At 37.4% G+C, this 22,440-nt stretch overlaps 2 protein-coding genes across 2 annotated transcripts in view; both read left to right on the forward strand.

Moving 5' to 3' along the window:
• The first annotated feature begins 7,326 nt into the window (after positions 1-7,326).
• On the forward strand, positions 7,327-14,034 carry LOC110465090. Its single transcript, XM_021520672.1, has 3 exons — positions 7,327-7,647; positions 12,421-12,561; positions 13,263-14,034. The coding sequence occupies exons 1-3, from the start codon at positions 7,584-7,586 to the stop codon at positions 13,460-13,462; spliced, it is 405 nt and encodes a 134-aa protein (XP_021376347.1). The 5' UTR covers positions 7,327-7,583; the 3' UTR covers positions 13,463-14,034.
• A 3,113-nt stretch (positions 14,035-17,147) lies between these two features.
• The window catches only part of LOC110465097, a 22,233-nt gene continuing 16,940 nt past the window's right edge, over positions 17,148-22,440 (forward strand). The window contains exon 1 of the mRNA XM_021520686.1: positions 17,148-17,236. The gene's annotated coding sequence lies outside the window, so the exon portion shown is untranslated. The remainder of the gene's footprint in view (positions 17,237-22,440) is intronic.

Raw genomic sequence — 22,440 nt, forward strand, 5'->3', positions numbered from 1 at the left:
ATAAATCGCTTTGGCCACGAACGTACATACATGTATGTCCCTACTTTGGTACAGAAATTTTGTTTTTCGTTCGTATCACATATAATCACCACGCGTTCATAGAAAATTTTGTCATTGTGGTTACAATTGGTGTTTTCTTTTGTGTACAGGAAATTGTATTCTACATCCAGCTTTATCTTGCAGCATTCTTAAACATGACACAGAGCAGACAATTTCTTAACGAAGCTGAGTGTCTTATATTAAAGATAAAATATTGAGATTTTTTTTCCATTTATTGTTTATACAGTCACCCTCAAATATCCAAATATTACCTATCAGCGTTATTAATTTTGGAATATTGTATCTATTGCTAAATATCTAAAGGTACACTCACCAGTTTAGACGTGTGATACGTTCGTTTATGGTCAAAAACAGATTAAAAGATCGAGCAACGCAAATTCTGTTTAATTCCGTTGAAACGTCAAGTAGACAATGTTTTATGACAAATGTGTGGCCGCCGGTTAGGGCCTAATTACAAAAGTCATGCTTATAGCGTCACTAAAAATACATGAGGTCAAATCGTAGTCCTATAAACCCATTAAATTTTTAACGAGTATGCACTGATTAATTATTTACATGTATTGACGATGTTATAATTGTGTAGATTAAACTTATTTTCTGTACAGTACCCCACCCAAGTTGTGCGAATTACTATTGTTACTGTGCGTACTATGGCGCCGACTCATATTTTAGCAAAATCTCTTTAACATAAAACATGAAAACGGTTGTAATTGAGGCAGTCCCACATGCAAGTTGGCACTGCTTTTGCCTAGCTAGTTAACGTCTAAATTGTGATTACCGCTAAAACATACATTATTTCACAATTTTGAACATGTTCATGAGAAACATAATAAAGAAAGACAACTCTGATTACATTCCGCGATTTATTTAACAAAATAGGGTAATGCTGCAACAGTTAGGCCCCTTTTCATACGCACTCTATAATGTTTCATTGTAAAATTAAATTTCACGAGAATCTTAAAAAAAAATATGACGTTCAAAATACTACCTTTGAAGCAAAATATCAAAATTTGAGGAAAATTTTGTATGATGTATACNGGGGAGGGCTAATAGTCTGCAATTATAATACATACATACATCCTTATCATTATTAATAATGTATGACAGATGATATCTGCCTCCAAAGCAACAGTAAGTATGTTGTTATTTTTTCTCCATGCAAACGGACTAGTGTTACTCAATTCGCTGTTCAAAAACTTCCTGCATGATCAAATGTTCATCACATAAGGGTATTTGCTCCTATTACTCAAGGAAAGTTAAATATTCAATAATGATTTTAATTCAGTCATAAGTTAAATACATATCTTAACTTCCGTCAATGTGCTATACACATTTTGAATCCTGTCACAGTAATACACACTTTTTTACTTCCCTCATAGATTAATAATGTAATACGCGCATTTTTATTTCCATCAAAGCAATACAATATACAATTTGACTTTCACCAGAATAATACTGGCCATTTAACTTCTGCAAAGTAAAATGCATCTTTTGTGTCCGTCGTAGTATTACATATATTTTAACCTCCGTAAGACAAATCGTCTCATTTTGCCATCATTCAGGGTATGATACACGTAATTTGACTTCAACCAGTCAGTCAGAGTAATACCATCCCCGTAGATAGAATACCGGCACCTGCTGTTACCCACTGCATGTATCCTAAGAGGCGAGGGGGGATCATATAAATGGAATTTACACTTCTGTTATGAAAAAAATTAATGTCTTACGGAAACTGAAACTCTTATTAAGTAGGGATGCTCTTTTAATAATTTACAAGACTTTTATTTTACCTGTTTTAGAATATGCTTGTGAGTTGTGGGACGGTTGCACTGTTTTTGAATCTGAAAAGTTAGAAAAAGCTCAACGTGAAGCTGCTCGCATTATATTAGGACTTCCTTCATATACTCCTATTAATACTTTATATTACGAAACTAGTCTTGAAACTTTATCTAATCGCAGAAAACGGAGGAAACTTCAACTATTGTATAAGATGCATAATAAATTAACTCCTGATTACTTCAATCATCTTTTGCCGCCTTTATCTGGAGAAAATAATCGTTACGCTTTACGTAACAATAATAACTATAGGATTCCTCCTTTCAGATTATCTCTTACTAATTCTTCTTTTCTACCTTCTACTCTTCACTATTGGAATAACTTAGACAATTCGGTTCGATCTCTACCCTCTATTAATTCATTCAAATCCTGTTTAACATCAAATATTCAGTCAAGTCCACCTATTTACTTTAAAATCGGAAATCGTAAACTTAATATCTTGCATACTAAACTCCGACACCAGTGCAGTTCCCTTAATTATGACCTTTTTAGAGTTAACCTTGTTGAGAGTGCATCTTGTAATTGTGGTCATCCTTGTGAGAATGTCTTTCACTATTTTATGGAATGTCAACTTTTTACAAACGAAAGACGTATTTTGGTTCAAAATTTGATTAATTTGAACGTTGCGTTAAATTTAGAAATTCTTTTGTTTGGCAATTCACAATTTTCCGTGGACCTGAACTCAAACATTTTAGATCTGTGCAAAACTTTATTAAATCCAGCAAGAGATTTTGTGTTCAAATTGTAATAACAATTGTATATATTTATTGTCATTATTGTAATGTCATGTCAAATGTATATTGGGAGAAGGCGTTGATAAGTTGTTATAACTTGTGCCTAATCCCTTGTCTAATTTTGGCAATAAATATGTTTAAACCTTAAAGAGGCGAATAGTGTGTAAACCCCCCTAGTTGCAGATTTAGGGATTTGCGCTTGTGCCCTCTACTTAGGGACACAAAATCGAGCAAAATGAATCTGCTGCCCCCAATGTATTATTTGGAATCTTTGTTGCTCGCTACTTCTTTCTTACTACCGTGTGTGTAGTTGTTATTCCCTGTTTATAACGATCAGCCATAAGGAAATGCCAACAACTGGTTTGCCCACTGTCAGTATTTTATAACCGGGCGCAACATGCTACGCATTTCGACTTCAGTCGGAGAATAACACGCATTTCGACTTCAGTTGGAGTATTACACGCATTTCGACTTCAGTCAGAGTATAACACACATTTCGACTTCAGTCGGAGTATTACACGCATTTCGACTGCAGTCTGAGTATTACATGCATTTCGACTTAGTTGGAGTATAACATGCATTACGACTTAGTTGGAGTATAACATGCATTTCGACTTCAGTCGGAGTATTGCACGAATTACGACTTAGTTGGAGTATAACATGCATTACGACTTAGTTGGAGTATAACATGCATTTCGACTTGAGTATAACATGCATTTCGACTTGAGTATAACATGCATTTCGACTTTAGTCGGAGTATTGCACGAATTAGAACTTAGTTGGAGTATAACATGCAAGTATAACATGCATTACGACTTCAGTCGGGGTATTACATGCTTTACGACTTAGTTGGAGTATACCATCGGTACGACTTAATTGGAGTATAACAAGCAGTACGACTTAGTTGGAGTATAACCTGCATTACGACTTAGTTGGAGGATAACATGCATTACGACTTAGATTTAGTATAACATGCATTACGACTTCAGTCGGGGTATTACATGCTTTACGACTTAGTTGGAGTATACCATGCATTACGCCTTAGTTGGAGTATACCATCGTTACGACTAAGTTGGAGTATAACATGCTTTACGACTTATTTGGAGTATTACAAGCATTTCGTCTGAGCTGGAGTATAACATCCATTACGACTTAGTTGGAGTATACCGTGCATTAGGACTTAGTTGGAGTATAACATCGATTTCGACTTCAGTCGGAGTATTGCACGAATTACGACTTGGTTGGAGTATAAAATGCATTTCGACTTCAGTTGGAGTATTACACGCATTTCGACTTCAGTCGGAGAATTGCACGAATTACGACTTAGTTGGAGTATTGCATGCATTTCGACTTCAGTCGGAGTATTGCACGAATTACGACGTAGTTGGAGTATAACATGCATACGACTTAGTTGGAGTATAACATGAATTACGACTTAGTTGGAGTATTGCATGCATTTCGACTTCAGTCGGAGAATTGCACGAATTACGACTTAGTTGGAGTATTGCATGCATTTCGACTTCAGTCGGAGTATTACACGCATTTCGACTGCAGTCTGAGTATTACATGCATTTTGACTTAGTTGGAGTATAACATTCATTACGACTTAGTTGGAGTATTAAATGCATTACGTCTTAGTTGGAGTATAACATGAATTACGACTTAGTTGGAGTATTACAAGCATTACGACTTAGTCGGAGTATAACATGCATTACGAATTAGTTGGAGTATCCTATCGTTACGACTTAGTTGGAGGATAACATGCATTACGACTTATTTCGAGTATTACATGCATTTCAACTTCAGTCTGAGTATTACATGCATTTCGACTTCAGTCGGAGTATTGCACGAATTACGACGTAGTTGGAGTATAACATGCATTAGGACTTAGGTGGAGTATACCATCGTTACGACTTAGTTGGAGTCTAACATGCATTACGACTTATTTGGAGTATTACAAGCATTTCGTCTGAGCTGGAGTATAACATCCATTACGACTTAGTTGGAGTATTAAATGCATTACGTCTTAGTTGGAGTATAACATGAATTACGACTTAGTTGGAGTATTACATGCATTTCAACTTCAGTCTGAGTATTACATGCATTTTGACTTAGTTGGAGTATAACATTCATTACGACTTAGTTGGAGTATTAAATTCATTACGACTTAGTTGGAGTATTGCATGCATTTCGACTTCAGTCGGTGTATTACATGCATTACGACTTACTCAGAGTATAACATGCATTACTAGTTAGGGGGAGTATAACATGCATTACGATTTAGTTGGAGTATTACATGCATTACGACTTAGTAACATGCATTACGACTTAGTTGGGGTATAACATGCATTACGACTTAATTGGAGTATAACAAGCAATACGACTTAGTTGGAGTATAACCTGCATTACGACTTAGTTGGAGTCTAACATGCATTACGACTTAGTTGGAGTATACCATCGTTACGACTTAGTTGGAGTATAACATGCATTACGACTTATTTGGAGTATTACATGCATTTCAACTTCAGTCGGAGTATTACATGCATTACGACTTAGTTGGAGTATAACATGCATTACGACTTAGTTGGAGAATTACATGCATTTCAACTTCAGTCGGAGTATTACATGCATTAAGACTTAGTTGGAGTATACCATGCATTACGACTTAGTTGGAGTATAACAAGCATTACGACTTATTCAGAGTATAACATGCATTACGACTTAGTTGGAGTATTACATGCATTTCAACTTCAGTCGGAGTATTACATGCATTACGACTTAGTCAGAGTATAACATGCATTACGACGTAGTCGGAGTATAACATGCATTTCGACTTAGTTGGATTATAACATGCATTACGTCTTAGTTGGAGTATAACATGCATTACGACTTAGTTGGAGTATAACATGCATTACGACTTAGTTGGAGTATACCATGCATTACGACTTAGTTGGAGTATTGCATGCATTTCGACTTCAGTCGGTGTATTACATGCATTACGACTTAGTTAGAGTATAACATGCATTACGACTTAGTTGGAGTATAACATGCATTACGACTTAGTTGGAGTATTACATGCATTTCGACTTAGTTGGAGTATTACAAGCATTACGACTTAGTCGGAGTATAACATGCATTACGACTTAGTTGGAGTATACCATGCATTACGACTTAGTTGGAGTATAACATGCATTACGACTTAGTTGGAGTATAACATGCATTACGACTTAGTTGGAGTATTACATGCATTTCGACTTCAGTTAGAGTATAACACGCTTTTCGACTTCAGTTGGAGTATAAGACGCATTTCGACTTTAGTCGGAGTATTATACGCATTTCGACTTCAGTTGGAGTATTACACGCATTTCGACTTCAGTCGGAGTATTACATGCATTTCGACTTCAGTCGGAGTATTACACGCATTTCGACTTCAGTCGGAGTTTTACACGCATTTCGACTTCAGTCGGAGTATTACAGACATTTCGACTTCAGTCGGAGTATAACATGCATTTCGACTTCAGTCGGAGTATAACATGCATTTCGACTTCCATCAAAGTAATACTCGCATGTTGACTCCGGTGATAGTCTCGTTCAACCAGACTCTTGTTGTCTGCGCAAGCTACGCTGAACAGTGAGACTCTTGAATTACAAGTGATCAAGCGTCTGGTTGAACGAAACTACCAAAAGAGAAATACACGCATTTCGACTTCAGTCAGAATAATACATATATTTTGTTAAAGATTTAATCATATAAAGTGTTTCCTTTGTATCATAGTAGTTCTGAAATAATCCGCTGGGTAGGAAAGGTTGCTTTATCCCATTTTCTCGTCCGATCGGGGAATCGAACCCCAACCGTCTCGGTGAAAAGTCAGTGCACTATCAGCTGCGCCACCCACCAACTCCTGTAATTTTAATGTATAAATATCTCTATCGCATAAAATGAAGAAAAACGTAATCATAATAATTTTAAGGATTGCTAAAAATTGTAACCATGAATTAATGTTTTTACCTGCATAACAATAGCTTTGCTAAACCATTTCTGAAAAACACCCATATACTTCGAGGAACTTTTAAGAAAACAAAATAATTAAAATAAAATAAACAAGAAAGATATCAGCGAAAGTGGTATGAGACTAAAAATGCAACTGGGCGAGATCGGGATTCGAACACCAGCTCGACTACAGTTTGCGAAAAGTAAATAAAGGGGAGGTAACTGTATGCATTAACGACTACAGTGGAATTCTCTAATGTTTTTTCCTGCAACGGGACAGGGACCCTTAACCTCCTGAAAAGCAAGAGGAAATTAAAATATTTTATCATATATTGAACATTTCTGAACTGTAATTAATACTCATTCATCTGAATACAACGTCACGAGGCTATAAATTATTTCAAAATCTCTCCTTCTATTGGTAAATAACCAGTCATTTTAATACGAGATTAAAGCTGGATTATAAATACCGTACACAATAGCCCCGATCGGTGAGAGCGAGTATACAATACCTTGTCGATGGTCATAACACAAAGCAGCTTAGCAATTGATTTTTACTGAGTTCGTAAATACGAGTGTATTCACCCGGTTAGGTACAAAATCCAAACTTGGACCATTAATCTTATTGAATTGTAATGTCTACCCTCGTCATAATAAAATCACAAACGGGTATTATCGATGTATTAGCTGTGCACTTTTTAACGATTTCTACCTGGTGGTGATTGTAAATCCTGGCACGGTACACCAGTACTGGGATGTAGGTACGGAATTCCAGGTGTGGGCCATATTGATCTATTAATGGTAAACAGCGACAACGCGACGGCTGGCAGTGTTTGAATGATTTTTGACCATGGAAATAATATGATTTGTCTTCCAGATAGACAGATCATCATTTAAACTGATATTACATTAGGTTTCCGGGACAAATACGTACGAAGTTTGGTGTATCTAGAGACATTACCATGGATTTGTATCAATATTCGTTGGCCATTTTTCTCACCTGGACTTGTATTACAATACGTACAGGTAAGACATTGATTGTACACTCGTATATCATTTTTTTCTGTCATAACTGCTGTTTTAATTGAAAAACGAACATGTTGGTACATCAGTTGAATTGTAACTCTATAATAAAATATTTACTATATATTTCGACTGTCCGATACCAATGGGAGGAGACGGTTCAGTGTTAACAATTTGATACACATGGGGCGAAATGACCTAGTGTAACCGGTTCGTATGTTTATCATATGGTGTAGTTGGGGCGAAGAGACTGAGTCATTAGAAACGAACACAAATTATGATGTAAGACGAAATGACTATATTTCATGATTTATATACAAATATCATAGGATACAGTTGGGACGAAATGACTCAGCGTCCTTAGAGACCTATATATTAGTTTGGTTTGGTTTGGTTTGATTCGGTTAAGTATTGTTTAACGTCCTATCAACAGCTATGGTCATTTAAGGACGGCCTCCCCTGTGTGAAAGATGCATGCGTGTAGTGTATGCGTGTGTGTTTTGGGAGGCTGCGATATGTTCGTGTTTGTCTCCTTATGATAGGACGGAACAGATACCGAATTTATAGTGCTACCTCACTAAACTTACTGCCGAAAACACCCAGCAGGTCACACTATACTAACAACGGGCGAACCAGTCGTCCCACTCCTAAATTACTGAGCGTTTAGCAGAAGTAGAAACTACCATTTGTACAGACTCTGGTATGTCTCGACCAGGGGACAAAACCCAAAGCCTTCTTCACAGGGGCGAACGCTCAACTAAAGGCCAAAAGTGAGGCATTGTCAAGGGAGACATTAGTAAGAAGAAAGTGGTTTAGAAAAAAAGAGAAAAGATACGATCCCAAATTTAGTCGCCTCTTACGATCATGCAATGTGAGCAGCAGGTACAATTCTTACGCCCTTCCTGCAGGGATTATACAGATTTAAGGGTACAGATGTGGTGAAACGCGTTAGTCATAAAAGACGTCAATAAGTATAATGAAAGGACGAAATTGACGTGGTACCATTGCATACGCACCGTATCAAAGGATATATATGGGGCGAAACGACTGTCACAATAAGACCCTGCAGGTAGGGCGTAAGAATTGTACTTGCTGCCCCCAATTGCATGATCGTAAGAGGCGACTAAATTTGGGACCTTATCTCTTCTCTCCTTTCTAAATAACTTTCTTCTTCCTAATGTCTCCCTTGACAATGCCTCACTTTTGGCCATTTGTTGAGCGTTCGCCCCTGTGAGGAAGGCTTTGGGTTCTGTCCCCTGGCCGAGACATACCAAAGTCTTTAAAAATGGTAGTTTCTACTCCTGCTTAACGCTCAGCAAATTAGGAGTGGGACGACTGGTTCGCCCGTTGTCAGTATAATGTGACCGGGTGGGGCGTCCTGCTGGGTGTCTTCGGCAGTATGTTTCAGTGAGGTAGCACTATAAAGTCGGCATCAGTTCCGCGCTATCACAAGGAGACAAACACGAACATATCGCAGCCTCCCAAAACACACACACATACACAACACGCATGCATCTTGCACACAGGGGAGGCCGTCCTTAAATGACCTTAGCTGTTAATAGGACGTTAAACAAAATAAAACCAAACCAAACTGTCACAATAGGAGAATATATATATGACGGAGATGGATGATCAGGTGGCGCAGTGGATAACGCACTTGCCTTTCTCCAAAGCGGCCGGGGTTCGATTCCCCGATCGGACGTGAAAAGGTATGAGGTCACCTGACCCCGACCATGTGCGTTTTCTCCGAGTACTCCTGTTTCCTCCCACATCAAGACCCACAAGGCGCGCTAACATCCTGGCCAACAATAGTGATTAATATAAGTTATTTAACGTGTTTCATAATTGTTGTAAAATAAATAAAGTTTATATTTATGACGGAGACGGGGCAACAATTGCTAAATGGTTAAGAAGTCTATGATCACTAGTCTTCCAACTCTGGGTCATGGGTTCGACACATTTGTTGGGGAGTTGCCAGTTACATATACTTCTCGCAGGTCGGGGATTTTTCTCCGGGTACTCTGGTTTTCCTCTACGTGTCTCGACCTTGATTTACCATAGCTGTAAATAGGATGTAAAGCACAAACGAGTCAAACACACATGTGGTGTATACTATGAATTGATTGCTCTTGGGGAATGGAAACAAGATTCGCCTTTGATTACTCTAAGGAATAGAAAGGAACGTGTTGCCCTACCATAAGCCTCAGTGAAATATGAAAAATCGAAGGAAAACAAAAACATGTGCTTCCATGCTGCAGGGGCCATTAATATTTCATTATACTACAATAGAGTAATACCACTACAACAAATATCATCTGGCTTCCGATCCATTGTTACCGTCTGCTTTGACAGCCACTCGGAACCCTGGTGTGGTAGCTCTTACTTCTAGAATGACCGGGAAACTCGTGAGTCAAAACATGATTATTATTTTCCCGTCACGTGATGAATATAATCTAACCAGACACGCTGTTACAGGACTATATGAGGTATACTTATATCTGATACAGATGGATCGACATGGTTTACTTTCATTGGAATCGTAAATGTATGATTATAATAGTTTTTTTCTCTCGTGCTATATCTGTACTTCATCAAGACATCATTGCAGTCTACGTTGGGGTCCCTTCCGGCTCAGCCGGACTCCTGTAGGTAGTCGTCTGTGTCATTTGAAGGACCATAATGTCTAACAGTATTGGCACTTTTTACAACAAGCCCCATGCTGAAAGAGTCCATCTGCATCTTTGAATGATGAACACACTTCTGCCTTTATTTTGTCACAGATTGTCAAGGGAAACATTGCAAAGGTTCTGTTCCTATAGTTGTTGGTTACTTGATTTTCGATCTGCATATTGTTTTTCAAGTAAATTGATTTTAAGGAACTCCAACACCTCTGCAAGATGTTTGATTTGACGGAAGAACACACTTATTCGTGGACAAGAATTTCCTTTTTTTTTCGATAAAAGATCCAGAAGCCATTGAAAGTTCTGACAAACATCACCACCCACATTTTCAACTGTATTCTTAAGTTGGGTTTGTTTTCGGACTAACAAGTATTTGTTCACAGTTGTGCATACACATTTCCCGTATAATGGCAATCCGTGTAGCCTCTGTCGCTGTGGCTGCACGCGCCATGACAGGGATTTATCTTCTTATTAAGGATCTGATTTCTCCAACATTCCCATCTTTGAATTGTCTGTTTTTCCACTGAAAATATTAGCTAAAAACAATATTAAACTAAATTCACATTACACTGAAGTACTTTCGAATTGACATGATACGTTTAGGTTGGTCTATCTTGTCATGTTTCATGTTTGTTATGACATGATGTTGATGTTAACAAAATACATGTAATTCCTAAAAAGGTCATATTCAAATATCTAAGTAAAATATAAGTAATGACGTTATGCTTAATATGCGTGTGTTTTCCATGCTATTGTACATTTTCATTTTCATGCTAACTACGGGGTATAAACTACTGGGTATAATAACTGATCTAAAAAGTAATCATGACATTTTATTTATCCCAGCCACATCTTAACGGCCGAATCAAATGAGCTTGACCTTTTTGCACTCACCACTATTCCGGGGAGTGCTTTTCCAGATTTGACCAGACCCTTAGTTTTAAACTAGGGGGAGATAAGCTTGTAGTAAAATGCAGTCGAGAAATTCTTCATAAGAAACTAGTAGCCAGTCTAGTGTTCAACAAGCAGTTTTACTTTGTTTTTCTGTTTGTAAATTTGGTGGATTCAATCGCGTACCAATGTATAGGCAGCTTCGCGTCTGAACTGTTTTGACATCTCACCGGTTCTGAAAAAAAAAGAAATCTTGAGGTTTATGGTTTTTGTGTTTTTGGAACAGTTTTGTTTGATATACTCAAGGTATATTCAAAAGTATTAGGACCTCCTCATATTCCGTATTTGCGTATTACAGAGTTATCTTCTCTTGTGAGCAGGTATTGATTGTTACGTCATTTGTTTGTGAGAGTAACGTAATCAATTTTTGAGAAAACGAAGTAATTTTCTCACACAAACCAATGACGTAACAATCAATCCCTGCTCACAAGAGCAGATAACTGTGCAATACGAAAAGACGGAATAGATCAATGGGTAGGTGTACGACAGGGAGGTGTAATGCATCTATTTATGTTAGCCACAACATCCATCAATACAGCAGATAGATATAATACATCATTTACTTTTATACTGTAAACCATTCTTTACTTGATCAAAGCACTGGCAGACAAAGCTCGGGTCTTTATTACAGTAAGGTAGCTTTGTAAACTGATGGTGTACATACATATTTCAAAAAGTAACTTTTCAGATGTAATTGTTTTCATTGTGGACTAATAAATCTTAAAATCAGATGCATGTCAAAATAATATTTTTTTCGCCAAAAGCACTTACAAATAGAAATGAGGAAAACATACGTACGAAGAAAGTAATAACCTCGCCCTCTCTCACTCACTTAATACCCAACTCCAACATTTTCTGGAGATTTCTTGAGATTAGATTAAGACGTTTCTAAATATATTTTTGGCAAATTGTTTTGTGGTTCTAATGTGTATTGAAGCACAGTATTGAGTGCATTGTTGACACCATAAAGCCGACGCACATGCGCAACAAGGTCACCGTGACCTACTTTTCAACTAAGGGCTACGCTTTTGCGGTCATCGTATTTATGCATCTTAGAGTACCAAAATGCTTTAAAATGTTATCAGATATACTTATATGCTATAAACACATTTGACAAAGCAACACAATATTGTATATGTTTTAGGCGTGGCGATAGACTGTTGGGTATGTTCCAGTGGCGACGCCGGATGTGGGGAGGTCATAGACGAAACGACACTTCAAGGCAACCTGAAGACAGGTTCAGGATGTGCGGGATGTGGGAAGACATTCCTATCACTGGGCACATGTAAGATGAATAGAATATTGTACTAATGCTCTGTTGTAATCGCTAACGCTATATATTCACTGTAACTCGAACTAAAGGAGGTAATCAAGGGAAGGAACTCAAACTAATATCATCTTGCAATCGGGAACTGTCGGCACTTTCCGTAAACGAGAAAATACTCGACGGTTCCCGATTGGTCATCTTGTACCCGTTAATCATTTTGGAATACACATAAATCTAACCCATAGAAGTTTACCTCTCTGGCGAGATGAAATATTGTCTTTTAATTTTGACTCTACTTTGAAGAAGTCTTTCTGAATATATGTTACCAAGTAGCTTTTATGAAAACCGGAAGTATGTAAATGTTAGTTACAGATCGCAGAAGTTAGGTTAATACGTTTTAATAAGGACCATAGACAGTGAAATAAAAATAAAATATTCCGACATTCATTAATGTTTAATATTGTGTAATATTCCGATAGAACAATTTGTGGGCCTAAACATGTTACGTTTTAAATGGTATAAACTTTAAAAAACTGTGACACATTTTCCCCTTATCAGAGTATTTACGATTTTAAAATCAAATACGTCGTGAAGCAAAATGTGTTGCTATGGAGATAATTTCTAAATCAAATATGACAATAAAATAAAAATTGTTACAATTATTAATATTCTGTTCGCTGAATATCATATTTACTTTATTCGCATTTTTCGTTTTACAGCATTTTATAGTATCGAACGAACCTGTCTCACATCAGCATCCGATACCTGCGTGAACAAACTGGGTTACGGGGACTGCACGTGCTCCACCACGTTCTGCAACGGACAATCCCGGAATTTCCCGAGTACCACCTTCATTTTGGTCGTCTGTGCAGCAGCCATGCTCGGATTAAGATTATTTTTCAGACCGAATATATTGTAATATTGGTGGTGGAAAATATTTGGATATGCAGATTATAAGTAATTGAATCATGTCTTATTGAGAACTAAACAGTTTCAGGGACTGATTATGAAAATTGTTAAGTCAAAATTTTATGAAAACAGATATGTTCACTTGATCCTATTTTATTGGAAGTACACAGACTGTGAAAATTTGCACCATGCGGGAGATAAAAACTTTCTAACAGTATGTGTGAGTTGGAATACAGGACAATGGTAGAAACTGTGTTGGCGACATTTAAATGGTTCGGAGTTTGTTTGAGATCCAACAGAAGCGATTTTAATTTGCATTGTATGAGCGGAGATGAACTCAATGTGTAGCTGAGACCCAATTCAGAAAGTGAAGTGTAATATATATTTTTGTATTCTTGATTTCTCAGTCACAACGTCATCTAACCATTGTGATCAGTGTTGATTAATGAGATAAAACTTAGATTTATACTTACAATGTATATTTTTATTTTTTACGTGAATGTTTTCTAATGAAGAAATTTTGTGATATATAGTTCAATGTATGTTTTTGTACAATAAAAACAAGATAATTTTCGTTTAAAACTGTGTATTTAACGCTATTATTGACGAATACCTTCCCAGTTAAAATTCACGAGGGGGTTTATACCTGTTAGGATGAATACCGTTCAAATTTAGATCTCGGAACGTTTTTCCCTTAATAAAGAATTAACACCAGAGTATCAAAATATTTAACGTAAATATTTTCAAGTTGAAACAATTAATTTAAATTCTTGTTAAAATGAGAATTTAAAAACTTGTGAAGCATTTTATAAAGTCATCCATGTATTAGTACCATGAAAAGTAATACTTTCATTGAAGGGAGATAACCCTTACAGATCACCACTTCTGCCTTTTAATTCGCTTCAAGTTGCCGATTCTACTATGTAATATCTTGGGACTGATCATTCTGATTAGTAATTCCAGATATTATTTCATATTTCTAAATTCATAATTCCACGACAAGCCCATTTTTTGCTTATCTAAGGCATACAGGAAGGAATCCAAGTAACGTCCACATTTACTTGATAATTTGTTACAGCTATGTTTGGACCTAAACTAAGGTGTTAAGACTAATTTTACACGTTGTATGTTTTTAGATCAACTTTCGGTAAAATATTCCATACCCAATGATGGTATATTGGGGTCGGCATTTTTTCCGAAGGTTAATTTGTGTGAGGAGGTTCACGGACACCTAATTGGTAAAACAAGGCTGGTCTCCTGTGATTCACAAATCGCTTGGGCAGGTGATCCAATACCGCTCAAACGTGAAACGGTATTGGATCACCTGCCCGAAACGAAGGTTTTCTCATGGCACTCAGTTCCTACCTGTGCAATTCCACCTGAGTCGACAACAGTAATTAATATAGTAGTTGGAAAAACCTGTTGAATAATTGTTTTAAAATTGTTTATTTATTTATTTGGATTCGTCAGCGGCACAAGTTTGTATTAGGATGGTGCCATGTAATTTTGTGTGTCTACGCAGTGAACCGAACCACTGCTGATATAGTGACTGGTCGACGGCACCATTTTGTATAAAGGATAGTTAGCGCACAGGGACGTGTGACACGCTATGTAATGTAACATAAAATTACATATATTGTGACGTTCGCCTATATATATATCTACCTTTATTTAATATGTAGCATGTGACATGTCCCTGTGGTGTTATGCAATGATATTTTATTCAAGTAAAATGCAAAGTATTTCAATGTACATACGATGTAGGAGGCCAGTATTCTCGTGGTAGGACGCCGGGCTCGTGACCGAAGGGTTGCGGGTTCGAGCCACAACTGACAAGTTTCAAGTTTAACATTAGTATCCTTTACTCATTCACACCTACAGTTTTAAACTGGACTTGCCCAGTCTTTGATTTGGTAAAGTTCAAATGTGACTTTAGGGGTGAATGGGTTAAAGCTGTACATGTCTTCTAGAAAAAATAGAAAAGACTTTAAAGATATCTCAGGTGTAATCTTGCACACAGCTGTCAGTTGAGAAAGGTTGTTTTTTCTTCTCAACATATTTTTAAAATCTTGAAATTTGTAACCTTTGCTTGAAGAGTGATTAACACGATCGCCTAAAGAAAGCGGTTTATAGGAACCTCCAATTATTATTAATTAGCAATCAAATGTTCATGTATGCCATTCTTCATTACACAATCAAAGTATACAAAATATCACAGCAATTCATCTAAAATTATTGTCTGTACAATGTAGTAAAGAGAAAATAGTTATACTGGAATGAACTGAAAAGCTCAGGTTTTAACTTTCATACATAATTATAAATTGCCTGTAATTAAGGACAAAAAATAAATGAAATAATGGATTTGAGTTTGCCAATTACCTGGAATATTTCCAACTTGGGCTTTGAATTGTACATGCACGGAAATTGTGCCACGCAACGGATCGAACCAGTGACCATAAACATTCCGAGTCCATTATTTATAGTGATTTGGTCACCGGCTCCATTTTTAAAAGGACAACGTAATATATAAACATGTCAGATGGTATATTAATAGAATCTATCGCTACTGGTTGTGTAAGATAGAGAAATCTCAACCCTCGGACTAAGATTTTTTGTCCAGAACGAGGCTTGCCGAGTTCTGGACAAAAAATCTTAGTCCGAGGGTTGAGATTTCTCTATCTTACACAACCAGTAGCGATTGATTATTTTTCTCCCATATCTAACAGTATTTTAATGTGAAATAAAGGTAAACATGGACCCAAAACACATACAGGCAATTTGTTGATGGATTGTTGACGTGACGTCATTGTATTGTTGAAGTGACGTCATGCCATTGTTATGAATAGGGGAATCCCCCCGTCTCAACCCTAGGGCGGAGACAGATAAATCTAGCACCGGCAAAACGGGAGATAAATCTGTCAGGTGTGGGAGAAAAAGATATTATATATAGGAGAACGTCATAATACAATGTTTTTTGACGTTCACTTATATATACATTCTGTGGTGAAACACCAGTGGGAACTGTGGACCTAGACTTTCCAGTCTAGGTTTCGCTTAGACGTACAGAAGTATACCACGTTTCCTTATATCAGGAATACTTACTACCTTTTACAGGTAGTAGCTTCAGCAAGTTTCGTGGTACCAATATGGCTACCTGATCAGTCTTGATCGATCACCTGTCAATCACCGTTATATTATTGGACAGTTCACCGCAAGGTAAGTTCCGGTCGTAAACAAAGAGGCGCCCATAGGGGTATCAATACATTTTACAACTGATTTATTATATTTTTGTCCATTTAAGAAAACATTATTTGAAATATTATGTAATTGTGTCAGACAAACTATGAAAAAATCATGGGATTCAAGCTTTACACGTCCAAATACATCTTTATTCATAGTTAATCCCAGTGGAATGGCACATATGAATATATGATTAGTAATATGTCGCTAAATGAGTATATGACCCAGATTTTTTTTTACCTTAGATCTTCTGCAATCATTTTTTTGCAATCAAAATACATGACACAGAAAAGAGGAAAGGACTGTCCCATATACGTGTAATCTTATTCTTAATTGTTAACTTGTCAGTGAAGTTTCTTTTAAAATAGAATCCAATATACTTGAACGTTAATCTCCTGTCGGGTACCCCTGTATAACAAGTGGTGACACGGAAAGTCTTGGAAACCCCAGTAAATTTAGTGTGGTTTACAGGAGGACAACACGATATAACATATATCTGTAATATCTGTGTAGCTAGGCTAGGATTACTCACAACCTTGTCACGGTAAGTGTTGTTACCTTTGTTAAAACTGCTGACATTTTCCATGGGTGTTCACTATTTATGATATTATAAAGTTCCTACCGCACGTGATTTTATGAAACGAAACCTCGCCTGAATAATTAACGGATTAACATACGTCCCTGATTTAACCTTACAACGTAAAATGACACAAACGTTGAAAACAAAATTTTAGTAATTTTGACTTTCACCTTTTCACGACGTCATCTCATTGTTTCCTGTGATGTCGTAAATGGAGTAGTTTATGCTGCATACGGTTACCGACCGTTTCTGAATGAGCTTTTATGGTAAATTATTACAAGACATCGTTTCTACATCCTATGCATAGCTGTATATATACCTTTGTAATAACTCTAAAAGATATTAACGTCTCACTGTCATATGTTTATTTATTTATTTACTAATGGATATATTTATGATGGAGTGAAGATATTTTTTTCTCGTTTATTATTGTTTACGTCTTTGGAGTAACAGTTGGACAGCCATATTGTTAAAGATGATAAACAACCAACATGTCAACGCTAGAAACAGTTACATTATTTCCCGTTTGCTCTGCGTTTCATAGATCATATTGATTTGTTTTTTATTTGGTGTATATCATTTCATTTAAATCAAAAGATGCCTGTCAAGGAGTTAGGAAACTGGGACAAGGTCAAACTTGGGTACAGTGCAATACTCTGTGAAAGTCTGTTATTGACAACGACATTGTGATTATTGTTTTTAAATATTTCCATATAGCTTTGTCAGCTAAACATGTGGAAAAAAACCTCATATGTGGTCACTAGATTAAAGTTCTTCTCGGCAAAATTCAAGAAAACGATAGATACCGATAAGGTGCATTTGTAAACAAGGAAACCGGACCCAGACCCGGACCTGTGCACCAACACGGAAGGTGCCTGTAGGTATTCTCTGGGAATGATTCATAGGTATATAATTATAACCACCAAACATGACCACATATCGGGATTGCCTTTAGACATACTCGCCACCTTACGGCGAGAATCATGTGCCTGTCATTTGTAATAACGTGGTATGTTACATAGTGTTGTGTCTCCATTTTATTTCTTCTCTCATGATCAACTTTAATTTCAGTGCCGGATAACTTATCCGGAATAAGATAAAATTAATAAAAAGAAAAGAAAAAGGAAATAATATCCGGAATGAAGTTATTTTCCCTTAGCGGTAATTGATACAAGAAGATATCTCACATACCAGTATACATATACATAACATATTATGTAACTTATGGACATAGTTTTGTTTGAAAATATTCAGTGGGATGCTATGTGCGTTAAAAACATAAAGAGAGAGAGAAAATATAAAATCAAAATAATCTTCAGTACCGTAATCAACGCGTAAGCATTGCTCCCCTAGGTAGCTGTAGACAACTGCTCCCATCAGTGGTGTTTGGCAATGCTGTTATTTCATGTATAAGAAGTTGACAAAAATCAGCTGATAAGCGCGTACACAATTCTAACTTAAATAGTATTTGGCAGTGTTTTCCTCATTGATTTATGATAAGTTTCCACCCATAAGTGTGTGGTACTGATCCGCTCATTAGAATGTTAGGTTGGTTTTTCGCTGACACGTGACGGTAAAACAAAAAAGTGTGAAAACATTACCAATATTATCTGCGCATACGATACTGTTTCCTTCACGTACATGCTCAATGTTCCACTCTCTATTTATGCATGCGACAAGGTTCATCATTAACAATATTCCATATTCTCTTAATTAACAAGTGACAATAATATTCCCCTCAAAAGCAAGTGACACTGTTCCCTCATAAGCACGTGAAATATTCACTTTAGTAGCATGTGACAATTTCCTCTTCATCAACACGTGATTTTTTTAATGGTTACTTCATTAAATTGTAACAATCTCCTCATCATTAATGCGAGACAATGATCCCCACATTAACACGTGTCAATGTCCCTCACATTAACATGTACCAATGGACACAACATTAACATGTGTCAATTGTCCCTACGTAAACATGTGTCAGTATTCCCCAAATTTACACGTGTCAATGGTCCACACATAAACATGTGTCAATGTTCCCCACAGTAACATGTGTCAATATTCCCAACAGTAATATGTGTCCATGATCCCGATATTAACATGTGTCAAATGTCTCCACAATAACACGTGTCAAATGTCTCCACATTAACACGTGTCAAATGTCTCCTCATTAACATGTGTCAATATTCCCTAAATTAACATGTGTCAATATTCCCTACATTAACATGTGTCCATGATCCCCACATTAACATGTGTCAATTGTCTCCACATTTACATGTGTCAATGATCCCCACAGTAATATGTGTCAATGTTCCCTGCAGTACCATGTGTCAATGATCCCCACAGTAACATGTGTCAATATCCCCTACATTAACATGTGTCAATATTCCAAACAGTAACACGTGTCAATATTCCCTACATTAGCATGGTTCAATATTCCCTACATTAGCATGTGTCAATGATCCCCACAGTAACATGTGTCCATGATCCCCACATTAACATGTGTCCATGATCCCCACAGTAACATGTGTCCATGATCACCACAGTAAAATGTGTCAATGATCCCCACAGTAATATGTGTCAATGTTCCAAACAGTAACACGTGTCAATATTCCCTACATTAGCATGTGTCAATATTCCAAACAGTAACACGTGTCAACATTCCCTACATTAACATGGTTCAATATTCCCTACATTAGCATGTGTCAATGATCCCCACAGTAACATGTTTCAATGATCCCCGCAGTAACATGTGTCCATGAACCCCACATTAACATGTGTCCATGATCCCCACATTAACATGTGTCCAGGATCCCCACAGTAACATGTGTCCATGATCCCGACAGTAACATGTGTCCATCATCCCCACAGTAACATGTGTCCATGATCCCCACAGTAACATGTGTCCATGATCCCCACATTAACATGTGTCAATGATCCCCACATTAACATGTGTCCATGATCACCACAGTAAAATGTGTCAATGATCCCCACAGTAATATGTGTCAATGTTCCAAACAGTAACACGTGTCAATATTCCCTACATTAACATGGTTCAATATTCCCTACATTAGCATGTGTCAATGATCCCTGCAGTAACATGTGTCCAGGATCCCCACATTAACATGTGTCCATGATCCCCACATTAACATGTGTCCATGATCCCCACATTAACATTTGTCAATGATCCCCACAGTAACATGTGTCCATGATCCCCACAGTAACATGTGTCCATGATCCCCACAGTAACATGTGTCCATGATCCCCACATTAACATGTGTCCATGATCCCCACATTAACATGTGTCCATGATCCCCACAGTAACATGTGTCCATGATCCCCACAGTAACATGTGTCCATGATCCCCACAGTAACATGTGTCCATGATCCCCACATTAACATGTGTCCATGATCCCCACATTAACATGTGTCCATGATCCCCACAGTAACATGTGTCCATGATCCCCACAGTAACATGTGTCCATGATCCCCACAGTAACATGTGTCCATGATCCCCACATTAACATGTGTCCATGATCCCCACATTAACATGTGTCCATGATCACCACAGTAAAATGTGTCAATGATCCCCACAGTAATATGTGTCAATGTTCCAAACAGTAACACGTGTCAATATTCCCTACATTAACATGGTTCAATATTCCCTACATTAGCATGTGTCAATGATCCCTGCAGTAACATGTGTCCAGGATCCCCACATTAACATGTGTCCATGATCCCCACATTAACATGTGTCCATGATCCCCACATTAACATTTGTCAATGATCCCCACAGTAACATGTGTCCATGATCCCCACAGTAACATGTGTCCATGATCCCCACAGTAACATGTGTCCATGATCCCCACATTAACATGTGTCCATGATCCCCACATTAACATGTGTCCATGATCCCCACAGTAACATGTGTCCATGATCCCCACAGTAACATGTGTCCATGATCCCCACATTAACATGTGTCCATGATCCCCACATTAACATGTGTCCATGATCCCCACAGTAACATGTGTCCATGATCCCCACAGTAACATGTGTCCATGATCCCCACATTAACATGTGTCCATGATCCCCACATTAACATGTGTCCATGATCACCACAGTAAAATGTGTCAATGATCCCCACAGTAATATGTGTCAATGTTCCAAACAGTAACACGTGTCAATATTCCCTACATTAACATGGTTCAATATTCCCTACATTAGCATGTGTCAATGATCCCTGCAGTAACATGTGTCCAGGATCCCCACATTAACATGTGTCCATGATCCCCACATTAACATGTGTCCATGATCCCCACCTTAACATGTGTCCATGATCCCCACAGTAATATGTGTCAATGTTCTCCACATTAACATGTGTCAATGTTCCCCACAGTACCATGTGTCAATATTCCAAAAAGTAACATGTGTCAATATTCCCTACATTAACATGGTTCAATGTTCCCCACAGTAGTATGTGTCAATGTTCCACACAGTAACATTTGTCAATATTCCAAACAGTAACATTTGTCAATATTCCAAACAGTAACACGTGTCAATATTTCCTACATTATCATGGTTCAATATACCCTACATTAGCATGTGTCGATGATCCCCGCAGTAACATGTGTCCAGGATCCCCACATTAACATGTGTCCATGATCCCCACATTAACATGTGTCCATGATCCCCACATTAACATGTGTCCATGATCCCCACAGTAATATGTGTCAATGTTCCATAGAGTAACGTGTGTCAATGTTCCCCGCAGTAACATGTGTCAATATTCCCAACAGTAACATGTGTCCATGATCCCCACATTAACGTGTCAATTGTCCCAACATTAACACGTGTCAATGTTCTCCACATTAACATGTGTCAATATTCCCTAAATTAACATGGTTCAATGTTCCCCACAGTAATATGTGTCAATGTTCCCCACTGTAACATGTGTCAATGTTCCCTGCAGTACCATGTGTCAATATTCCAAACAGTAACATGTGTCAATATCCCCTACATTAACATGTGTCAATATTCCAAACAGTAAAACGTGTCAATATTCCCTACATTAGCATGGTTCAATATTCCCTACATTAGCATGTGTCAATGATCCCCACAGTAACATGTGTCCATGATCCCCACATTAACATGTGTCCATGATCCCCACA

Source organism: Mizuhopecten yessoensis, unplaced genomic scaffold, assembly GCF_002113885.1.
Source record: "Mizuhopecten yessoensis strain PY_sf001 unplaced genomic scaffold, ASM211388v2 scaffold1557, whole genome shotgun sequence".
NCBI lineage: Eukaryota > Metazoa > Mollusca > Bivalvia > Pectinida > Pectinidae > Mizuhopecten > Mizuhopecten yessoensis.

Coding starts and splice junctions, on each gene's coding strand:
- LOC110465090 (XM_021520672.1), top strand. CDS start 7,584: ATGGATTTGTATCAATATTCGTTGGCCATTTTTCTCACCTGGACTTGT. Junction 7,648..12,420: donor TTGTATTACAATACGTACAG/GTAAGACATTGA, acceptor TATATGTTTTAG/GCGTGGCGATAGACTGTTGG. Junction 12,562..13,262: donor ATTCCTATCACTGGGCACAT/GTAAGATGAATA, acceptor TTCGTTTTACAG/CATTTTATAGTATCGAACGA.